At 35.4% G+C, this 19,173-nt stretch overlaps 1 protein-coding gene across 1 annotated transcript in view; it reads right to left on the reverse strand.

Moving 5' to 3' along the window:
• HMCN1 (hemicentin 1) overlaps window positions 1–19,173 on the reverse strand; it is a 465,407-nt gene that overhangs the window by 191,871 nt on the left and 254,363 nt on the right. The window contains exons 27-35 of the mRNA XM_042924627.1: window positions 18,324–18,454; window positions 18,011–18,158; window positions 15,664–15,790; window positions 12,199–12,353; window positions 4,621–4,899; window positions 3,831–4,112; window positions 3,002–3,110; window positions 1,612–1,781; window positions 239–393 (exon numbers count right to left, since the gene is read on the reverse strand). Coding sequence (XP_042780561.1) covers window positions 239–393; window positions 1,612–1,781; window positions 3,002–3,110; window positions 3,831–4,112; window positions 4,621–4,899; window positions 12,199–12,353; window positions 15,664–15,790; window positions 18,011–18,158; window positions 18,324–18,454 — 1,556 coding nt within the window. The remainder of the gene's footprint in view (window positions 1–238; window positions 394–1,611; window positions 1,782–3,001; window positions 3,111–3,830; window positions 4,113–4,620; window positions 4,900–12,198; window positions 12,354–15,663; window positions 15,791–18,010; window positions 18,159–18,323; window positions 18,455–19,173) is intronic.

Below are 19,173 nucleotides of genomic sequence, written 5' to 3' on the forward strand. Positions count from 1 at the left end.
ATACCAACCAATAAGTTAAAATCAGTATCATTATGATTATTAGTCTTTAATTAATTTCATTCTTCAAATCAAAATATTAAGTTAAATTCTAAAAACTATAAGGAAAACACATACTGTTTTAGTAAATTTTCCATAGTCTGTCCAACAGGAAAATCTACAATTAGGAAAGAAGAATGTGATAGCTCTGAGAAGATCTAGGTAGGTTTCACATTTTGGGCTAAGCAATATTGATACTTACTTTGAGATTTCCCTGGGCAGTGTTCACAGGTTGGCCATCTTTTAACCACGTAATAGATGGATTTGGAATGCCATTGGCAATGCACTGCAAAGTGATAGGCTTGTATTTCACTATGGCTCTCTCAGAAAGATCTGGGGATTTGATCGTTGGAGGTACTAGATTCAAGGAAGGAAAGGAAAGGAAAGGAAAGGAAAGGAAAGGAAAGGAAAGGAAAGCAAGAACAGAACAGGGGAAGGGAGGAAGTGAGGGAGGGAAGGATGGATGGAAGGAAGGACAGCGGGAGGGAGGGAGGGAACAAAAACCATAATCAGTGGAGTCAAATACTTAAAAATCCGGATGTAAGAACCTGAAACTTTAAAATTTAGAAAAGGGGAAATTCCTATTTTAACAAACAATGAAATAACTTTATCTCATGCATTTAATTTAGTCTTCAGCAATTTTAGATGACCTATTTCTTAACTGTGGATTTCTATTCTTCAAAGAATAAGTAAAATATATTTACAGCAACTGTAATCAGCATGTATGTTTGGCTTACACCTTTTGGTGTGTTTTCCCAATCTATTATGATCCTCCCTTTCTCTAGAACTACCTCATTAAATCAGGGTGGGTTTCCCGTACCTGTATTTATTACCGCAAGACTCTGACCCCAGTAAGACTATTGAATACAGAATGGTAACTTGATTTAAGCTGCCAGAATTGGAACTGAGACTGAGAAACAGAGTTAGCTATGTTTCATCCCAGGATTGGAAAGGCAGTAAAAACGTCTGCATGGACAGAGGGAAAAATGTTGATGTTCATAGAAACCTCTACTGAGGGTTCCAAATGGCTCTCCAGTCTCCCATTGCAGTCTCTCCTTTCCCAACATCTGCAGACAAGTGAGACATATAATACCCTGGCAGAGGGTTGCCTCATCATTACACTAATGGTTCTGATCCTTCTGTGCTAGTTCTGTGAATATTTTACGTACCCTGGATCCTGCAGAACACCCTTACCTTCTATTTTGGAAATGACTTTATTCACACTCCCTCCTGTTTTGACTAAACTCTGGAGAGCGGACACAATCCCTTTACTTAGAACTTGCTGCCTGCCTATTCTATCTTATTTGGCCTCATTCCTCAGACCCTGGCATTCTATGCAGAATCACACGAACATTTGAATTCTGTATATTCATTTACACAGGTCTCTTGGTTAAGTCTCTGTGTTAGTAAAGTGCCTTCCAATCTGCCATACAACTTAACTCAAATTCACATACTTCATATTACTTTCCACAACTCAAGATTTATCCAGATTACTGAGCTACCATCTGAATTAAATAATGACCCAGTGCATAAGCTAATTTTAAATGTAATGCTCTGGTCTCTTCTTCAGCGTACCATGAACAGTAACTTCAAATTCCTTCTTGTGGTCGCCAGCAATGTTTGTTGCCACGCAGCGATAAAGGCCCGTATCTGACACCTGAGCCTGGGCAATAACCAATTTGCGTCCATTTAGCAAAATCCTGAATCCATCCCTTTCATCAATTAGCTGGCCATCCTTTAGCCACCTATAGAAACAAGGCAAAAAGAAGTCTGGAGATATATTTTAAAAACTAAGTTCTAGAGGTGTGTGTGTGTGTGTGTGTGTGTGTGTGTGTGTGTGTGTATCTCGGAGGAACTAGAACCATTTATATATTAAAAAATTTTTTTTTTAACGTTTATTTATTTTTGAGACAGAGAGAGACAGAGCATGAACGGGGGAGGGTCAGAGAGAGAGGGAGACACAGAATCTGAAACAGGCTTCAGGCTCTGAGCTGTCAACACAGAGCCCGATGCGGGGCTCGAACCCACGAACCGCGAGATCGTGACCTGAGCCGAAGTCGGACGCTTAACCGACTGAGCCACCCAGGTGCCCCGTACCATTTATATATTAAAATGTCTCTGTACATACATAGATATATAAATTCTCAACTGTATTTGCCGAATTCTCTATTTGCCCATTCTATAAAGTGAACTATAATGGGGAAAAGAAAAAAGTAAAGCTGGCCTAACACAGAAGTTGGCATATTGTTGGAGCCCCAGTAGCTATGTGTTTTCTTCATTTTTCTATTAATGTTAAGGAACAGAAAGAGGCAAATGCCCCTAAATATTATTCACTTCAGATGTTTAAATAATATTAACCAGCAATGTGAATACATTCCTAAAGCATCTGTAAAATAAAAGACTGAAACCACATAGCATTATGTATTTTTTCATTTCTTATGAGTTATCACTTTCCATTTTACTTTATAATCATATGTGAACATATGTTATTCTCTTAGTTGACTAACTGCTCCTTTGCATATCCTGCACCTTGGAAACGAAAGGTTAGGTATTCACAAATGCTTTGTGAATGAAGAAATAAGAAAAAAAATTGGTAAACACATATGCATGGTAACTTCCTCTATTTCCCTAATATGTCCAGTACATTACTTTTTATTTAATCATTCATTAAACATTTCAGTTCCTCAGGAAGATCTGACAGATACTGCTTACTAGTCTCTCTATAAACTGAAAATGTAATTTCTCAGAGCATAAATGGAATTCGTCTAATTGAGCAGATTTAGGCGCCCTGTTATTATAAAGTAAAAGCCGCCTTTGTATACAGAGTATGTCTTTTAAAAGAGGAGCATAATGAATATAATTTTATATGGCCGCCTTTTAATGACACAGGACTTCTTTCAAGATAGCTCTAAAACACGCAAATAAAGAAGTGGGAGGTATTTAGAAGACATACCAAAACCCTTACATGATAGTTGGTGTGGGAGAGCCTGTCACTTGACAATCTAGCTCCAGTAAGTTATTAACCATCACAATGAAGTAAGATGTCTCATCTCCTCCATCTATAGCTGGTGGCACTAGAAAACAACAGAGATGTAGCATACAAAGAAACGTACACAAGAAAAAATATACTATCCTTTTAAGCAGTACTAAGTTGCAGTTTAGAAGGTTGACAAGTATCATAGGGATTTGATACACCAAGGGGATTTGAAATATAAAATAAATTTTACCATACATACTTGCCAGGATCAGGGAATGTATTTTTGGCATACTGTGGATTTTTCTCAATTAATCTACCACGTAGGTGCTGCTGATGCCATCTGAATATAAAGCTAGTTCATAGTTTATTTTGCTTATTTTCATAATAATAAGAGAAATGAACCTCAAATATTGGGCCTCTGTTCAAAAGTCTTTAATTTATAAAAAAACAGAGACTAAAAAGGTTGCAAGGTGACTTCCCAAAGCCCAGAGACAAAGTTTCCTGTTGTCTAGCATAGCGCTCATGACAGGGGACCACGTTATCACTCACTGCAATCAGATATTGTCATAGATGTAAAATGCATCAATGCACTTACAAATACAAAGTGTGCCTGTCAAAATCAGTGGAAGATTTGCGTGGGTTCTTAGATCTTGGGTCTGGTGATAAATCCACCACTCAATAATGTGCAGGTCCAGAGTTGAACAGATAACTGAACCTTCTGTAACATCATTTTATGATTCCATGACCAAAAAACATTTAATAACATGGTCAGGTTTTGCTATGAATCTGGAATCCAGATTGTGGCATCCTTATTTACCTAAGACATCAACTTCGTATTTGATTTCCTTTTCTCCTGCCACACTGGTAGCCACACATACATACTGTCCCCGGTCGGCTTCTAGGGTACTCAAGATTTCTAGTTTCTTCCCACCAGCTTCTGTACGGATGTTGTCACTGGTTTTCACAGGTACGCCATCTTTTAACCAGGTGAGAACTGGAGGAGGGTTGCCAGTAGCTTTACACTCTAGTGTCAGTGAATGAGCAATAATCACTTGCTTACTCAGAGGCACAGCCAAGTCACCTTCAATCATTGGAGGAACTAGGTAGAAAAAAGTAACATTTCAGGCATCTTCGAAATCCCAGTTGAATACAGGAGATTTTGTTTTCATGTAGTTTGACCATAGAAACGATATACATGTCTGTCTCCTTCTAAGCTGTTAAGGAAAGAATTTCTTGGGTTAGCTGATCTGCAACTACTGTCAATATTGTGGGATACTCTGTACTACGTCTCGCTTACAAAGGGTAGATAGCAGCAGAGAATGTTCTTAGTCCTGAAAACAACTTTACCTCGTCCATAAAAACCAAATGGTCTAGATGCTCCATGTGCCATGGACAAATGGTTGGGCAAATGAATGGACCGCCTCTTGTTAACTGTATCTTTTTAAAATATTTTTTCCAAGTCATGGGACAAATTCTTCCCATTTCTATCCATGCATATTGAAAATGACCAAACCCACCAGGACTTTATTAGTGAATGAATTCGATGTTGGCATATTTGAAAGTATAGACAGAAAGGCATATGATTACAGCACATATTTTTTCCTTACCATAGACATCCACATGGAATGATTTTTCAGCAGTTCCAGCAACATTGGTGACATGACACGTGTATGTTGCTGAATCAGAAACCTGTGCTCGAGGGATATGAAGAAATCGTCCTTTATCAATATAAAGGGCTTGTGAGCTGGATATGACTGGCTGGCCGTCCTTATACCAAGTAATAGCAGGCATTGGAAGTCCCCGAGTTTCACATTCCAGTTTAATTATGCTGTTGATCAGTGCTGATATTTCTGTGGTGACATTCCCTCCTTTAATACTAGGTGGTACTACAAAGGATTGCAGAAAAGAAACAAGTCTTTTAGCTTAGCTTTAGCTTTAGCATCTGTACCAGACTCTTAAATACTGTAGGTGTTTAAAGAATGCATTTAAAGTAGATGTGAATTAAAGACAATTAGGAACTCAATGATTTATCTACTGATAGTCAACTGCCTGTCTTCTCAATCTTTATCACCTTCCTCTTGGGTTTTGATTTCAGTAAGAGCAGAAAGTCACAGGGTTCATTTCAGGGGTTCATTTAAGTCCAATAGATCGTTACATAACTAGTTTGACCATAGAAATGATATACATGTCTGTCTCCTTCATTACATAACTAAGAAAGTTATGTTGAACAAACAAAGGGAAACAAAATAAAACCCCACTTAAAGTGGATATGATACATTTGAAATGAAGCCAAGGGACCAGGAAATGTCACATCCTGTACAACTGCATGCCTTCTCCCCACAAAATACTAAAGGTCTAAGTGCCTTCAGAACCAGTTACTGGGAAGAGCTGCGGAATCTTCCAACTTTTGCTTCTTACAGGTTTTTGTTTCGTTGTTGTTGCCTTTTTTTTTTTTAGCTGCCAAGAGTTCATTCACTCAACTATACTCATCTAACCAGCTACATGTACATCTTCCGTAATTTAGCAACCACATTCCTGGCCTCACACCACATGAGAACTCTGTGTGAGTTGGAAAAACGACTCAAGTGGCTCAATCCTGCTACATCTTTTGACTCTGGTCATTCCAGGCTTGTGCTACAAACTGCAACAAGTTAAAAGAAATCAAATGGCATGTGCCTGAACTGGGAGTACCTTAATATTATTTTATGAAACTTTTATTTTAGAATAGGGTATATTCTAGAATGCTTTTCTTACAGTTGGACTAAGGTTATAGGTTTCAGGAGGAAGATCATGGAGGTAAAACACCCTCCTCATCAGATCATATCAAAGGTACAAATCATCAGCATGACTTATCACTGATGATGTTAACCTTAATAATCTGGTTGTGGTAGCTTTTGCTAGGTTTCTCCTTTATAAAGTTACTCTCCTTTCCCCCTTTTTGGGGAAAGGGATCACTCTTTTCAGCCCATACATATGGGGTGGGGAGTTAGGTTCTATTTTCTTGAGGGGAGAACACCTACCTAATTTTTTTGGAGTTATCCTATATAATTTTGTTTCTCGTCCCCAATTTATTCACTTATTCAACAATTTATTTATATCAACATGAATTCATGGAAACTTATTTTATACTTTGGGTTATAATCTAAATACTACATGGTTTAATTTGTTGTTCAAATCAATCCAGTTTTGACCACTGGGAACCATTTCATTTGGCTCCTATGTTCCTTTGGCATATTCACGCCATGCTACTATTTTAGTACTTTTTTACCTTCTGGCTCTACTACATGCTGTAGGCTCATCTTGTATATTCCCTGCCCCAGCCCTAGAATTAACCATTTTTCTGAGAAGCCTTGGTTCCTTTAAGTGGAAAAAGATATTAGAAAACAAGAGCTGGATGTGAATAGAGTACCATAATATTTTCTGATAATCGTTCTCAGAACTAGCTCACAGTGACAAACATTCATATACACATTTCTTTTTTGTCACACATAATTTAAGGAAATATCTACTACAGTGTGAAGTACACCTGGTGGTAGGATAATTTTCCTATAACGTAGTTTAATATACAGCTCAAGGAAGCCAACTATGGTTCATAGGTGAGGCATGGAGATGCTAAGCTAAGAATACATTTTTAGATTTTTAAATGGTTGGGAAAAAATCAAAATAATACTAATATTACTTTGTGACATGTAAAAATTATATGAAATTCAAACTTCAGTGTCCGTAAATAAAGTTTTATTGGTATATAGTCCCACTGATTTGTTTACATATTGTCTATGGTTACTTTCTCCCTCTAATAACTGAGTCAGGTAGTTGCAAAAAATAGCAAATACGGTGTTCTCATTGTTTCTCACTCCTGCTGAGCTTACCATCAATTTAAGTGACACAGTTATAACTCAACAGCATTTCAAATTGCCGTGCATATCACCATGGCATGATATTTTATTTTATTTTTATTCTCAGTGCATACTTCTCATGTCAAAACAAGAAAGAGAAAAGTGGATTTTAAAACACCTTTTTAAAGCACAACACAGGATTATTTTGTTATAAATGAATGGCAAAGCATCATTTATTTTGTAATAATACTATTGCTGTTTTGAAAGATTACAATACACACTAACACACTAGACTCATCATGTTATTTCCAATTCAAAGGAAAACAACAGTTGGATAAATCATAAAATGTAAAATGGACTGACTCATAATAACAGAATTTCTTCTCAAAAATAAAAAGTCAAAATGAGGCTACAACCAAAAAAAAAGTTTCTGAGTGGTTCATATGTTAGCCAAGCAAGAAAAGCCATTTACCAACAGTGATTTAATTAAAATCAGGGATGATCACAGTCAGTAGTCACAGAAATGTGTCCACAGAAATCTTAAATCGCTGTTTGAGATTATTAGCCTCTGCATGACAATAATTGCTGGAAGACATGAGACCACTGGGAGCAACGTTGATAGTTAATTCTTTTTTAAACGCAACTTTTCTGAACAGTATTCTTGGCTCTTGGCAAACTTACAGATGTTACTGATACTGCTTTTGGTTTGAGGAGTCAATGCCAAGTCTGAAGAAACTAAGAATTAGTCTCTAAGAATAGTCTGCATGGAACAACTACAGACAAAAAATATTTTCAAAGAAGTCTTAAAAAAAAAACCAAAAAACCCCACTAACTCCAACCTGAAGTGGAATCTGCTAAGATATGGTACAACTGATGGTAGCAGGAAAAGGCTTAGACAAATTTATAAAGCTTATTAAAATACAAGGTTTTAAAAGTCTGTATTCCTTGTGTTACTTACCAGCAAGCACTCTGTGTAAAATATTCATATGTTCTGGAATCAGAAGTGTCAATGGTATATTTTATTTGCTCTTATGGACTTAAACATCATCAGTTCCATGAATTTTTTGTTATAAGTAGAAGCTGAATATAAAGACTTGTCTACCATTGAGCAGTTCAGCGCCTTAATGGTGCTAAACTTATATTTTAATTTTTTGAGCTCAGTGCTGAGACTATTTTTTCTGAATGAAAAGAACTGTCCTCGAACACTATTACTGAATACTGTTGACTGATTTTGGAAATTGGTTTTTGCTACAAATTTGCTAATGTTTCTTAATGAATTCAACCTAAAATTACCAGATCAAAACAGCACTTAAGTGCAAAACTTATACTATGGTAGTCATTCTGTCTGAATCACAATTATGTCAAGCGACATTTATACATTTCCCATGCTGTCAAACAAAACTGAGATCTCCATTGCCCTACAAATTTGCCCTGGATATATTTTCTGAGCTCAAATTTCAGTTTCAGCAATGTCTGTTAGACCTTGATAAAAATACAAAGGAAATTTCCATGTTCAAACTTCATTTATCTCTGAGAATGAACCTTTAATTATTCAGTCTGCGATACAGCATGCTAGAAGTCAATTATCAAAAGAATATAAGAGAATTCTATAAATGCTTTCCAAACAATGAGTATGGTCATTTAAAATAATATGTTTGTGAACTGATGTCAGTATTTGACAGTATGTCTACATGCAAAAACATTTTCCAAGAGGAAATACATAAAATCTCATTATAGAACAACATTGACATTAACATGAACATTTGCAATCGATTTTAGTGAGAGGGATCACTAATTTTGACCTCCACTTAAAATATTACCCCTTCCCTCCAAAGAATTCCATTAATCCAATCTGTAGACTTGTATGACAAAAAATTTTATAATTTTAAAAATTATTCAAAAAAAGAATTTTATCAATAGATAATTAGTAGAAATTTATTTCTATCTTGATATATAAATACCTACATAGTATCTTTGACTTTGTCTCATGGTCTGCAAAACCTAAAATATTTACTATCTTGCCCTTTATAAAAAAGGTTTGCCAAGTCTTGCTATAGATAATTAATGAATACAAATTCAAGCCACCATTTTGAAACCTTAAGGAAGAGCATTTTATTCAGATTTAAAATTTTAATTTTGCTTTGAGACTACTTATGTCATATGTTAATCTGTAAACATATATCAAACTTTTGGTTCAAAGTGCCTAAATCAGCTGGCTAGCCTAATTAGTTGGATGACACATTAATGAAAGCAAGAACATATGTTCAAATAAGTCCCTATCCACCATGAATGTTTTACAAAGGAATATCATTTGTATGGGAAAATATCTGCATTTTTGAAGTTGAGAAAAATTACTCAAAGAACATTTCTAATTGACATCAGAACAACACACCATCTACTGCTTAAATTTGCCAAATAAATGTCACTTCCTATTTCAATTTAATTTATATATACTTTTCTGGGACCTTATTTCTGTTTGACGAAGGTTGTTACAGATAAAGGTAATAAACACACTGCACATTAAAATGCACTGCACATATACATTCAAAGACTTACACACACTTTGGGGAAGCACTTAGACTTCTTAAACTCAAACATGGACCTCAAGTTAAAAATCTTTGCCTCAGAATTAATAGCTATGAATTTGCACAATCTCCCCCTGGGACATTAAAAGCTCTTTTATTTCCTTCCTTTTTTCACATCTTTCCCCTCCCTCTCCGCCACCCCCCCCCCCCCCCCCCCCCCCCGCTCCATCTTTTATTTTTCACTCTTATTCTGCCTCTATTTCTTTCCTTATTCGGGCACAATGTGCATTTCTGCCTTTCAAGTGCATCAGCTGTTTTGTCCTCATGTTGGTATGTAAATAAGGAAAACAAATGAATCAAATGTCATACAAAACACATTCTCAATCTGAAATCTACATAAATTTTCCTGACAGCCCAACTATGGCATCTGTTTCATTCATTCTTAGGAATAAAAAGCATTTTCATAAGTGAAATAAAATAAGCTTAAGGTTACCCACTTGGAGGTGCAGCCAAGCATACTAGAAAGGAGATGCATTATTTCCTGAGTTATAATAATCAAAACTTCACAATGTCATAATACCTTTAATCTCAGACAATCCTAGAAATTATAATCATTATAGATCCCTCTCTTCTGGGTGCCTGAAGGCATTATATAGGCTGCACAAGACGTGAAATAAAAGAACCCAAGTCCTTGGGAAATAGGTGTCTTACAGAATCACCAAAATGTATGCATCATAGACACTGGCAACGATACAACAATGTAGAGAAGACCACTCAAAAGCTTAGGGGAAATTTTGCACCTATTATTTGAATGTCTGGTTCTGGTAAGAGGCCAATGGTGGCAATAATACTTATGTTTAACTTGGATTCATGACCGGCAATCTTTCAGTAATGTTACTCTTTTTTTTTTTTTGGAGGACATGTCTTTTCATGATTAGATTCTTCCAAGGCTTCTATTTATAGGTAGAAATGATTTAAAAGCATGCATTAAATAAAATCTCTTTGATTCAAGAGAGCTACTCAAACTTTATATAAAGACACTAACATTGAAAAAGGGAAGTTTGCAATCCAGTGAAGTTATATAGAAGTCAAGCTAGTAAGCCAATACAATCACTAAGGAAATAATGAAAAATGAATAACATTATTAAACTCTCAGTATAAGCCAGGTGACCCAGTAAGGTATCTAGCTTTTGATCCTCACAATAACACTATTAAATAGGTGCTATTATTATCCCCATTTTACAGATGAGGAAACTGAAGATCAGAGGGTAGGCAATTTGTCCAAAGTCATAATGCTAGTGAGTGACGGAAATTGGATCTCAACCCAAGTCCGCCTGTCCCAGAAGCCCAAGTTCTTAGCAATGATTAGATCAGTGCTGTCCAATAGAAATATAATGCTAACCATCTACATAATAAAAATTTTTCTAGTAGCCACACCAAAAGAATTAAAAACAGAGGAAATTAGTTTTAATAATATATTAAACTATTATATATATAATATATAAATATTTATATTATTTATATATTAAATATATATAAATATTGATAATATTAAAATATACACAAATAATATACTAAAATATATAAAAATATTTATATATTATTTATATATTAAATATAATATATAATATATAATTTAGCTATTTATATATAAATATATACTTAATATTATATATAATATATATATAATCATTTTAGATATAATCAATGTAAAATTATCAATTAGATATCTTACATTATATTTTCAAATTAAGTCTTTGCTATCTGACCTATATTTTATACTTAACAGCTTATCTCATTTTGAACTAGCCATATTTCCAGTGCTCAACAGCTTCATGTGGCTAATGGTTACCATATTGGACAGTATATCACTAGACCATTCATTCATTTATTAGCAAACATTTCTTGAGAGCTACCACGTATCAGACATTAAAATAGGGAACATGCAAAACTAGGCCATGCTCTTACGAAGTGTAGCTTTCCTCTTACGAAGTGTAGCAGATAGGTAAATAAATCCATAATTAAGCAATAACCTATCAGACAGTGATATGTATTATGAAGAAAATAAACTTGGACAATATAATAGTGACTGCATGACTGACTGGCTTGGGAAGATCCTGCAAAGAGGTGATATTCCTGAAGTATCTATACTTTTGAGTGTCATACACTGTGGAGAGACAGAAATCAGTACAGTAATAAGCATGACTGGCCTATTGAATTACTGGGTAATTTGCTGTGCCTGCAACCTAATGTTTATGTGTGTAAAAAATATTAAATGACCTTGGAATTCACTTGCCTCAGGGAATATTGAGATTTTTAGTGAAATGAGGGCTGAATCCTCTGGTAGGGACTTAGCTGGAAGAAAATGGTGGCACAAACATAAGGCATTTAAAATATCACCCTGTGGTCAGAATAAAGACCAAGATGGTTTGAAAACAGAACAACTGAATGGTTTGCATACCATTGGCTTCATTCATGTATCTCAGTTCTTTTTAGAGGTTTCTGGGTTTTCTTTTTAAAGTCTTTTAAGGATTTAGACATTTGACTTATTATATATTAATCAATCAGGAAACGACAGATGTCTTGAGTGACATCATTGGAAAATCACTAGACCTCTCAAAGAAATCCAGATGTAATGACAAAATACATTAAAATTGGATGCAATGTTCTAGTCTAGAACACAGAAACTAGGATCTTTCCTCTAATGTAAGTTGCAGTCCAAATTATTCAGCATTGAATAAAAGAACAGTTAACATTAAACCCTGATTTTCAATAATAGTGGGAATTGATAATAACAAAACAAGCATACGAAAATCACACTTACTATAGACCGTCAGTTTTATGTCCTTGGCTTGTTTGCCAGCTGCATTAGATACAGCACACTGGTAGCGACCCTTGTCACTTCTTCGTGCATTCTTTAAATGTAAAACTTGTCCTCTGTCTAGAAGTTCAATATTAGGATCTCCCAAAAATAAAGGCCTAGAAAAAATAAATTTCATTCCATGGGTCCATTTTTATTTTCCTATGTTTCCTCTCTTATTAATAACAACAAAAATCATTAAGTCCTAGGAGATTAAAAATATGAAACAAAGTTTTTTTCTCTATGAATCTAAAAAAAATAAACAATGATATTAGTACTCTTCTTCAGAAAAATGGAATTAAAGCATTATTATTCATTATTTTCATTAATGAAAGTTAGATAATGATTACTTTGAGATGAAAAGTTCCCTCATTTCAAACTTATTTGTTAAGTATTAATAGAAACCTGGTAGTGTTTCATTGTTTCTTCCATTCTTCCCCCTCCTCCTCCTCCTTTTTCTTCTTCATCTTTTTTATTTGTTTTCATAGCCAAAATTTCTATCATCATTTAGTAAAGTAAAACTAAGAGTATAGGAGCTTGAGGCCAAGGAATATTAGTTTTAAACCAATATCATTATAATACCTGGAAAAGTATTCACAATAGAATGGTTATTACTTATTAAAGGCAATGATCCTGCCAGCTTTTCTAAAAAGTAGATACTGTAGTAAATATGAACGTTTTTATAATCACAAGTACTTAAATATATTTATGTCAAAAGCAACTCATATATAGTTGTTAAGGAAGTCTTTTCCTACTATACAGTCATTTATTGAATACTATACAATGCTCACTTTACATAACTGGCAGCAGCTTTATGTAATTGAAACATCACGTAAAGTCTATAATATCCTAAGATTCATACCTTTTTTTAATGTATATTTATTTTTGAGAGAAACAGAAAGAGAGAGAGAGAGAGAGAGAGAGAGAGAGAAAGAGAGAGAGAGAGAAAGAGAGAGAGAGAGTGGGGGAGGGGCAGAGAGACAGGTAGAGACAGAATCTGAAGCAGGCTCCAGGCTCTGAGCTGTCAGAACAGAGCCCAATGCAGGGTTTGAACCCACAAACCAGGAGATCACGACCTGAGTCAAAGTCGGATGCTTAAACAACTGAGCCACCCAGGCACCCCCTAAAATTCATACCTTTAAAATCCACTGATCTTCTTTCAGGAAGACCCATAGCTAGTTTTTAAAAAATCTGCAGTGATTTAGCCCATGATAAATAACTAGATGCACTGCTGGATTAGAAGCCTCATCAGACTACAGAATTAAATGGAAACACATTTAATGTTCTGTGGTAGCATCCTTTACGATTTCTTGGCATGTCACTTTGTAGGAAGCTCTCAAAAGCTGAGAGAATAAAGTACCTTAGTTTAATGCATTTTAACTGTTTTTAAAAAGTGAATACTTGATAATGTTACTCAAATTTAAGTAACTTTAAAACTTTTATTGATTAATTATGCAAGGAATATGAAAATTTAAATAAACAAAAAAGGAAGTATTATAATAAGAAAAGGTCTGCTTGATTTATTACCCCTAATGTGAGTCTTCTCTCTAGACATCTCACCTTTGTAAGTTTGGTTTGCATTTTTTCACGTTTTTTTTTTTCTAAACATTTTCACGCTTAAATGTCTTCCCAAAAGAATCTAGTTCTTACATGTAAATGGTATTGCTTTGTTCTTTCTACTTTCTCTTTTTACCTGACAATAGCTGTAGAGATATTTTTGATATCTATAGCTTGATCTTACTCTTTTTAATTGCTGCACAGTGTTTCAAAATATGACTATGCTGTAAGTTATCTACTCATCTCCTAATATTAAATATTAAGCAGTTTCCACTTTTCTGCCACCACAGTGTTGCAGGGAATATCACCTATTGTCGTACCTGCTCTCATGTGGATGTGCATGAATGTTTCCCTCTCCTAGAACCTGAAAGTGTATTTGCTACATTACAGCATATGGGCCTTCAAACTTGAATAGATATCAACAAATTGCCTTTCAGAGTACTAATCTATTTACCACAATCTTGCCAACATTTGGCATTGTTTGAACCTTTATTTATTTGTTTTGCCAATCTGACCTGTGAAAAGCAAAATTCATGTTTTCTTGTTTACATTCTCCAAATTATTGACAGTGAGCATCTTTTTTTCTTCCAAGTTTTAATTTAAACTCTAGTTAGTTAATATACAGTGTAATATTTGTTTCATGTGTAGGATTTATGGATTCAGCACTTACATACAACACCCAGTGCTCATCAAAAGTGCCCTCCTCCATACCCATCACCATTTAACCCATCCTCCTGCCCATCTCCCCTCCAGCAACCTTCAGTTTGTTCTCTATTGTTAAGAGTCTGCCTTATGGTTTGCCTCTCTTTCTCCCCGCTCTACTCACCTGTTTTATTTCTTTTTTTTTAATGTTTATTAATTTTTGAGAGAGAGACAGACTGTGAGTGGGGGAGGGACAAAGAGAGAGGAAGACACAAAATCCAAAGCAGGCTCCTGACTCTGAGCTGTCAGCATAGAGCCCAACGCAGGGCTCAAACTCATGAGCTATGAGATCATGACCTGAGCTGAAGTCGGACGTTTAATGGCCTGAGCCACCCAAGCACCCCTCATTTGTTTTGTTTCTTAAGTTCCACATATGCATGAAATCATATGGTATAGTCTTTCCCTGACTTATTTCACTCAGCATACTCTCTAGAGTATCGTTTAATACAGCTATTGCTTAACTGAATATTTTTAAATTGCCTGGTTATATCCTCCATACATTTTTCTATGTTGCCAATTTTACTGATTTATTAAAAGTTTGCATACAACCCTTTATTTTATTCAATGCAAATCTTTACTCTTTGCTACTTAAGCCTTAGACACCTGCTCTCAGAAACCATAATGATACTCAAATTGAGACTAGGCTGTGAGAAATAAGCTCTCACGAACAATATGAATCAATACTGCCATATCAGTGTAAGCAAACCTCAGTAGCCCTTGAACTTGAAGTCTGGGAAATATCTAATTGCTCTTTTGTGATTGTTTCCTTTTGTCCATTTATAGAGCTAGCTTGAGTATTCATCTTATTGTCATAAATTTTCTTTTCTCATAATTCAAACAATCTCATGTAAAAGCAAAGTTTTCTCTGCATTTGGATCTTGCATTTTTCATTTTTTATTCTGAGCCTATGGGCAGAATATTTAGTGTCCAATAAACTTGAGTTCCTCTATGTTTCTAAAATAAATTCCCAGCATTTATAGTCTTATAAATCACAAGAATGAAAGGTATTACAAGACTCTGAGAACATCGTTCAACAATATTGTTTTCCTTCATGTTCATTTAATAATATTTATGTGGTTAAAATAATTAAAAGGGAGAAAATCCACATGGATTTCCACATCTATTTTCTATCAACTGGACCCTCGCAACAAATAGAGACATGGTACTCACTTGCCATCTTTGAACCAGTGAATAACGGGGAAGGGAGTGCCTTTGACTTGGCATTCGAGAGTGGTGTCATGGTTGAGGACAACAGAGACTTCATTTGGGGAGCTGGCACCTATTATGGTGGGAGGAACTTGAACAAAGACATTTTATCATGAAAATCTATGATTTAGCAAAAACGAATGGGGGGAGGGAGAGCAGATTATTAATGATTTCTATAGTATTTCAGTAAGATTTTAATATTACAAATAAAATATCACATAAAATACCTTCATATTGCATCTGTAGACCCACCCAAATGTTAAATTTAAATATTGGAACACATTCATAAAAAAATTGCTAGCAGGACAATTACCTGCAAGAATTATGGTTGATTAGAACTAATTCATTTTGAGGAGAAGTAAACCCATATGCAAAAAGAGTTTGGAATATAAGTGAGCCGTGAAGCTCATAAAATGCAATTTACTACTGCTGTACATTTTAGAAAATGAATGACATAATGAATATTAATCTTATAAGGTTCAAAACTGACATATTACAACATAGTGCTATTTAATGTATATTACCCTTGTTTCTTTTAAAGGGCCCCTAGGCTACTCCTGGATAGGGGACATACTATGAAAAAGACTATGCTAGTTTTTATTCTCAGAATTATCAAAATATTGAAGAATTCCTGTACACTTCCTGGACTTTGAAATCCTCTCCCTTCATATCATGTTAAGATGTTTGGTCTTCATCTTCAGAGCAATGACCAGCCACCAAAGTAGCTCTCTCGATAGAGAAGGGGTGTGATCAGATTTGTGTTCGGAGATCACATTGGCTAGGGAATGAAGACTGGATTTCAGCGGCAAAGAGTGGAGGAAGCGGAGCAGTTCAGAGGCTACTTTAATTCGGCTTATAAATGATGATACTTTCACAGTTAAAAATGAAAGGAAGTAGATAGTTTAACATTGGATTAGGAAGTAGACTTAACAGGGTGTAGGTAGATTTATTAAGTTGGGGAGGAGGAGGGAGAAAGGATGAGTGCCAGGTTCTAGCAGAGGCAAGCTGGTGGATGGGGTGCTGTGATGGGCATTGCTGAAGATGAGCAGAACAGATACTCATTGACCTTTCTGTTTGATATGCCACTAAGACATTCAAGACACTGTGGAGAAGACAAGATATATATTCTAAGATCCAGAGAAGTCTGAGCTGGAAATAAAAATTTGGGGAGTCATCAGCACATAGAATTTAAAGTAAATGAGTGCTGAGAGAAATAACAGCAATGAGACTAATGATAGGAAAGATTACTTAGTGTGTTTGTTATAGTCTGTGCTTACATATAAGGATAAATTTGGTAGAGGAAATGCAAAGTACTTCAGGCTCTGAGAAGACTAATGAGAGGGATTATTTTCATGCTAAAGCAGTTTAAAAATGGCAATTTGAATGCAGCATCATTCCCAGACTTCATTTCCACCCCAGACTGACAAACATATGCCCATTTTGATGAACAAAACACTGAAAAGGGAGGAATTCATTTTATCACAAAGTAAACTTTAATTGGAAAATACAATTTCACAAGCTAAAATTACAAAACTTTAAATTTATGATTACCATTAAAATTTTATAAATGCCTCATAACCCAATTTATATCCCAATTCCTCTACCTGCACTCAGAATTTTCCCCTCTCAATTAGAATCAGGGCAGAGGTGATTTAGTTATGAGTTAATTAGAATGCAGGGAAAGGAGCATTTGCTATCTCCTCCAGTTCCAGTTACAACCTAGCAGCTTCGGATGTCGACGACATTAATGAGTTTTACTCTGCATCGTCCTGTATAGTTATTTCCCAGAGAATTTCCTGCCTGCCTAGCAGGAGAAATTGACAAGAGCAGTAATTTACTATTTTATGTGTAATACAGTACCAGACATCCACAGACATCTCTGTATGATAATCAATAGCTTAAAACATTCTATAGCATATGACTCTGGTTAACCAGATCAAAGACAAAATAATGGCAGACCAAAACAAATTACATTTCTCTTATCAATTTCTTTCTAATCTCTTTGCTCTTTCACACTGTCAGCTCCATCCAATTATAAGAAATGCATCTGAAAACTGTAGTATTTTTTTTAAGTTTATTTATTTATTTTGAGCGAGAGACAGCGAGCACAAGCAGGGGAGGGGCAGAGAGAGAAGGAAAGAGAGAATCTTAAGCTGGCTTGGCACTATCAGCGCAGAGCCCAGTGCACAACTCGAACTCATGAACCGTGAGATCATGACCTGAGCCAAAAGCAAGAGTCAGACTCTTAACCCACTGAGCCACCCAGGTGTTCCTGAAAACTGTAGTTTTTTAAAAAGACCATTTCCCTTACCTAGCACATCGATGTTAAAATACTTCTGAGAAGTGCCTGCAATATTAACTGCTTTGCAGGAATATCTTCCTGCATCCTCTGGAGTGGCTCTAAAGAGCTTTAATATCTTTCCATTGTTCGTGATCTGAATACTGCTGCTTTCAGTCACCTTCAAAGGCCAAAATGGTCAGTGTTATTTCCAATCCTAATACAAATGCATAATTAAGAATTGATGTAAAAGTTTTATATCACTATTAATGAGAAAGTCACATCTGAATGGTTTATTTCAGAGACGGATGCAATGAGTTATGCATATTTTGATGTCTTCATTTACCTGGACGTCATCTCTGTACCACATAATGACAGGAGAAGGAGTACCTTCAACTTCACAAAAGAGACTGGCCAGGTGATTGACGAACACAGATACATTTGTTACTTGTTCTTTATCTTTAATTACTGGAGGAACTGCAAAAAGAGAGAAGCCATGGCTAGACAATTTTATAACAAATATTATTTATAAAGTTTCTTTACACAGGCCTTTAGAAAGCAAATTCTGAGATACGTGATAGCTAAGAAAGGCTGGTCATAATTTAAGCACATGCCTTAACATAAAGTGAAATATCTCAACCAATATATAGTAACCCTTATTAAATTTTTACTCTGTCAGTTCAGAGTTTTATAGTGAAGATAAAACTTAGGATACATTTAGGGAAAACCTAGTTAGTCCACATACCACTGAAAATGCAAACTGCTAGGGTCTTAATGAAGTCATGTGGGACTCACTACTTCGCTGATGGAAGTGTATACTGCCCCGTGTCTATGAAAGCCAATATCCATGAAATTGCTACGTATGTATGTATTCTAGAGACAGTGTGTGAGCAGGGGAGAGAGGCCAAGGGGGGGGGGGGCGGAGAGAGAGAGAGAGAGAGAGAGAGAGAGAATGAATCTCAAGCAGTTTCCATGTGGAGCCTAATGCAAGGCTTGATCCCATGACCCTGGTATCATGATCAGAGTGGAAATCAAGAGTTAGACACTCAACTGACTGAGCCACTCAGATGCGTCAATGAAATTTTAAAATGAACATAACTTGTGACTGCTGCAAAATGACAAATGTACAAGTATTTCAGTGAAGTGCTACTTATACTAACAAACAATTGGTTGCACCTATATGTTCATCATTAATA

Source organism: Panthera leo, chromosome F3, assembly GCF_018350215.1.
Source record: "Panthera leo isolate Ple1 chromosome F3, P.leo_Ple1_pat1.1, whole genome shotgun sequence".
Lineage (NCBI taxonomy): Eukaryota > Metazoa > Chordata > Mammalia > Carnivora > Felidae > Panthera > Panthera leo.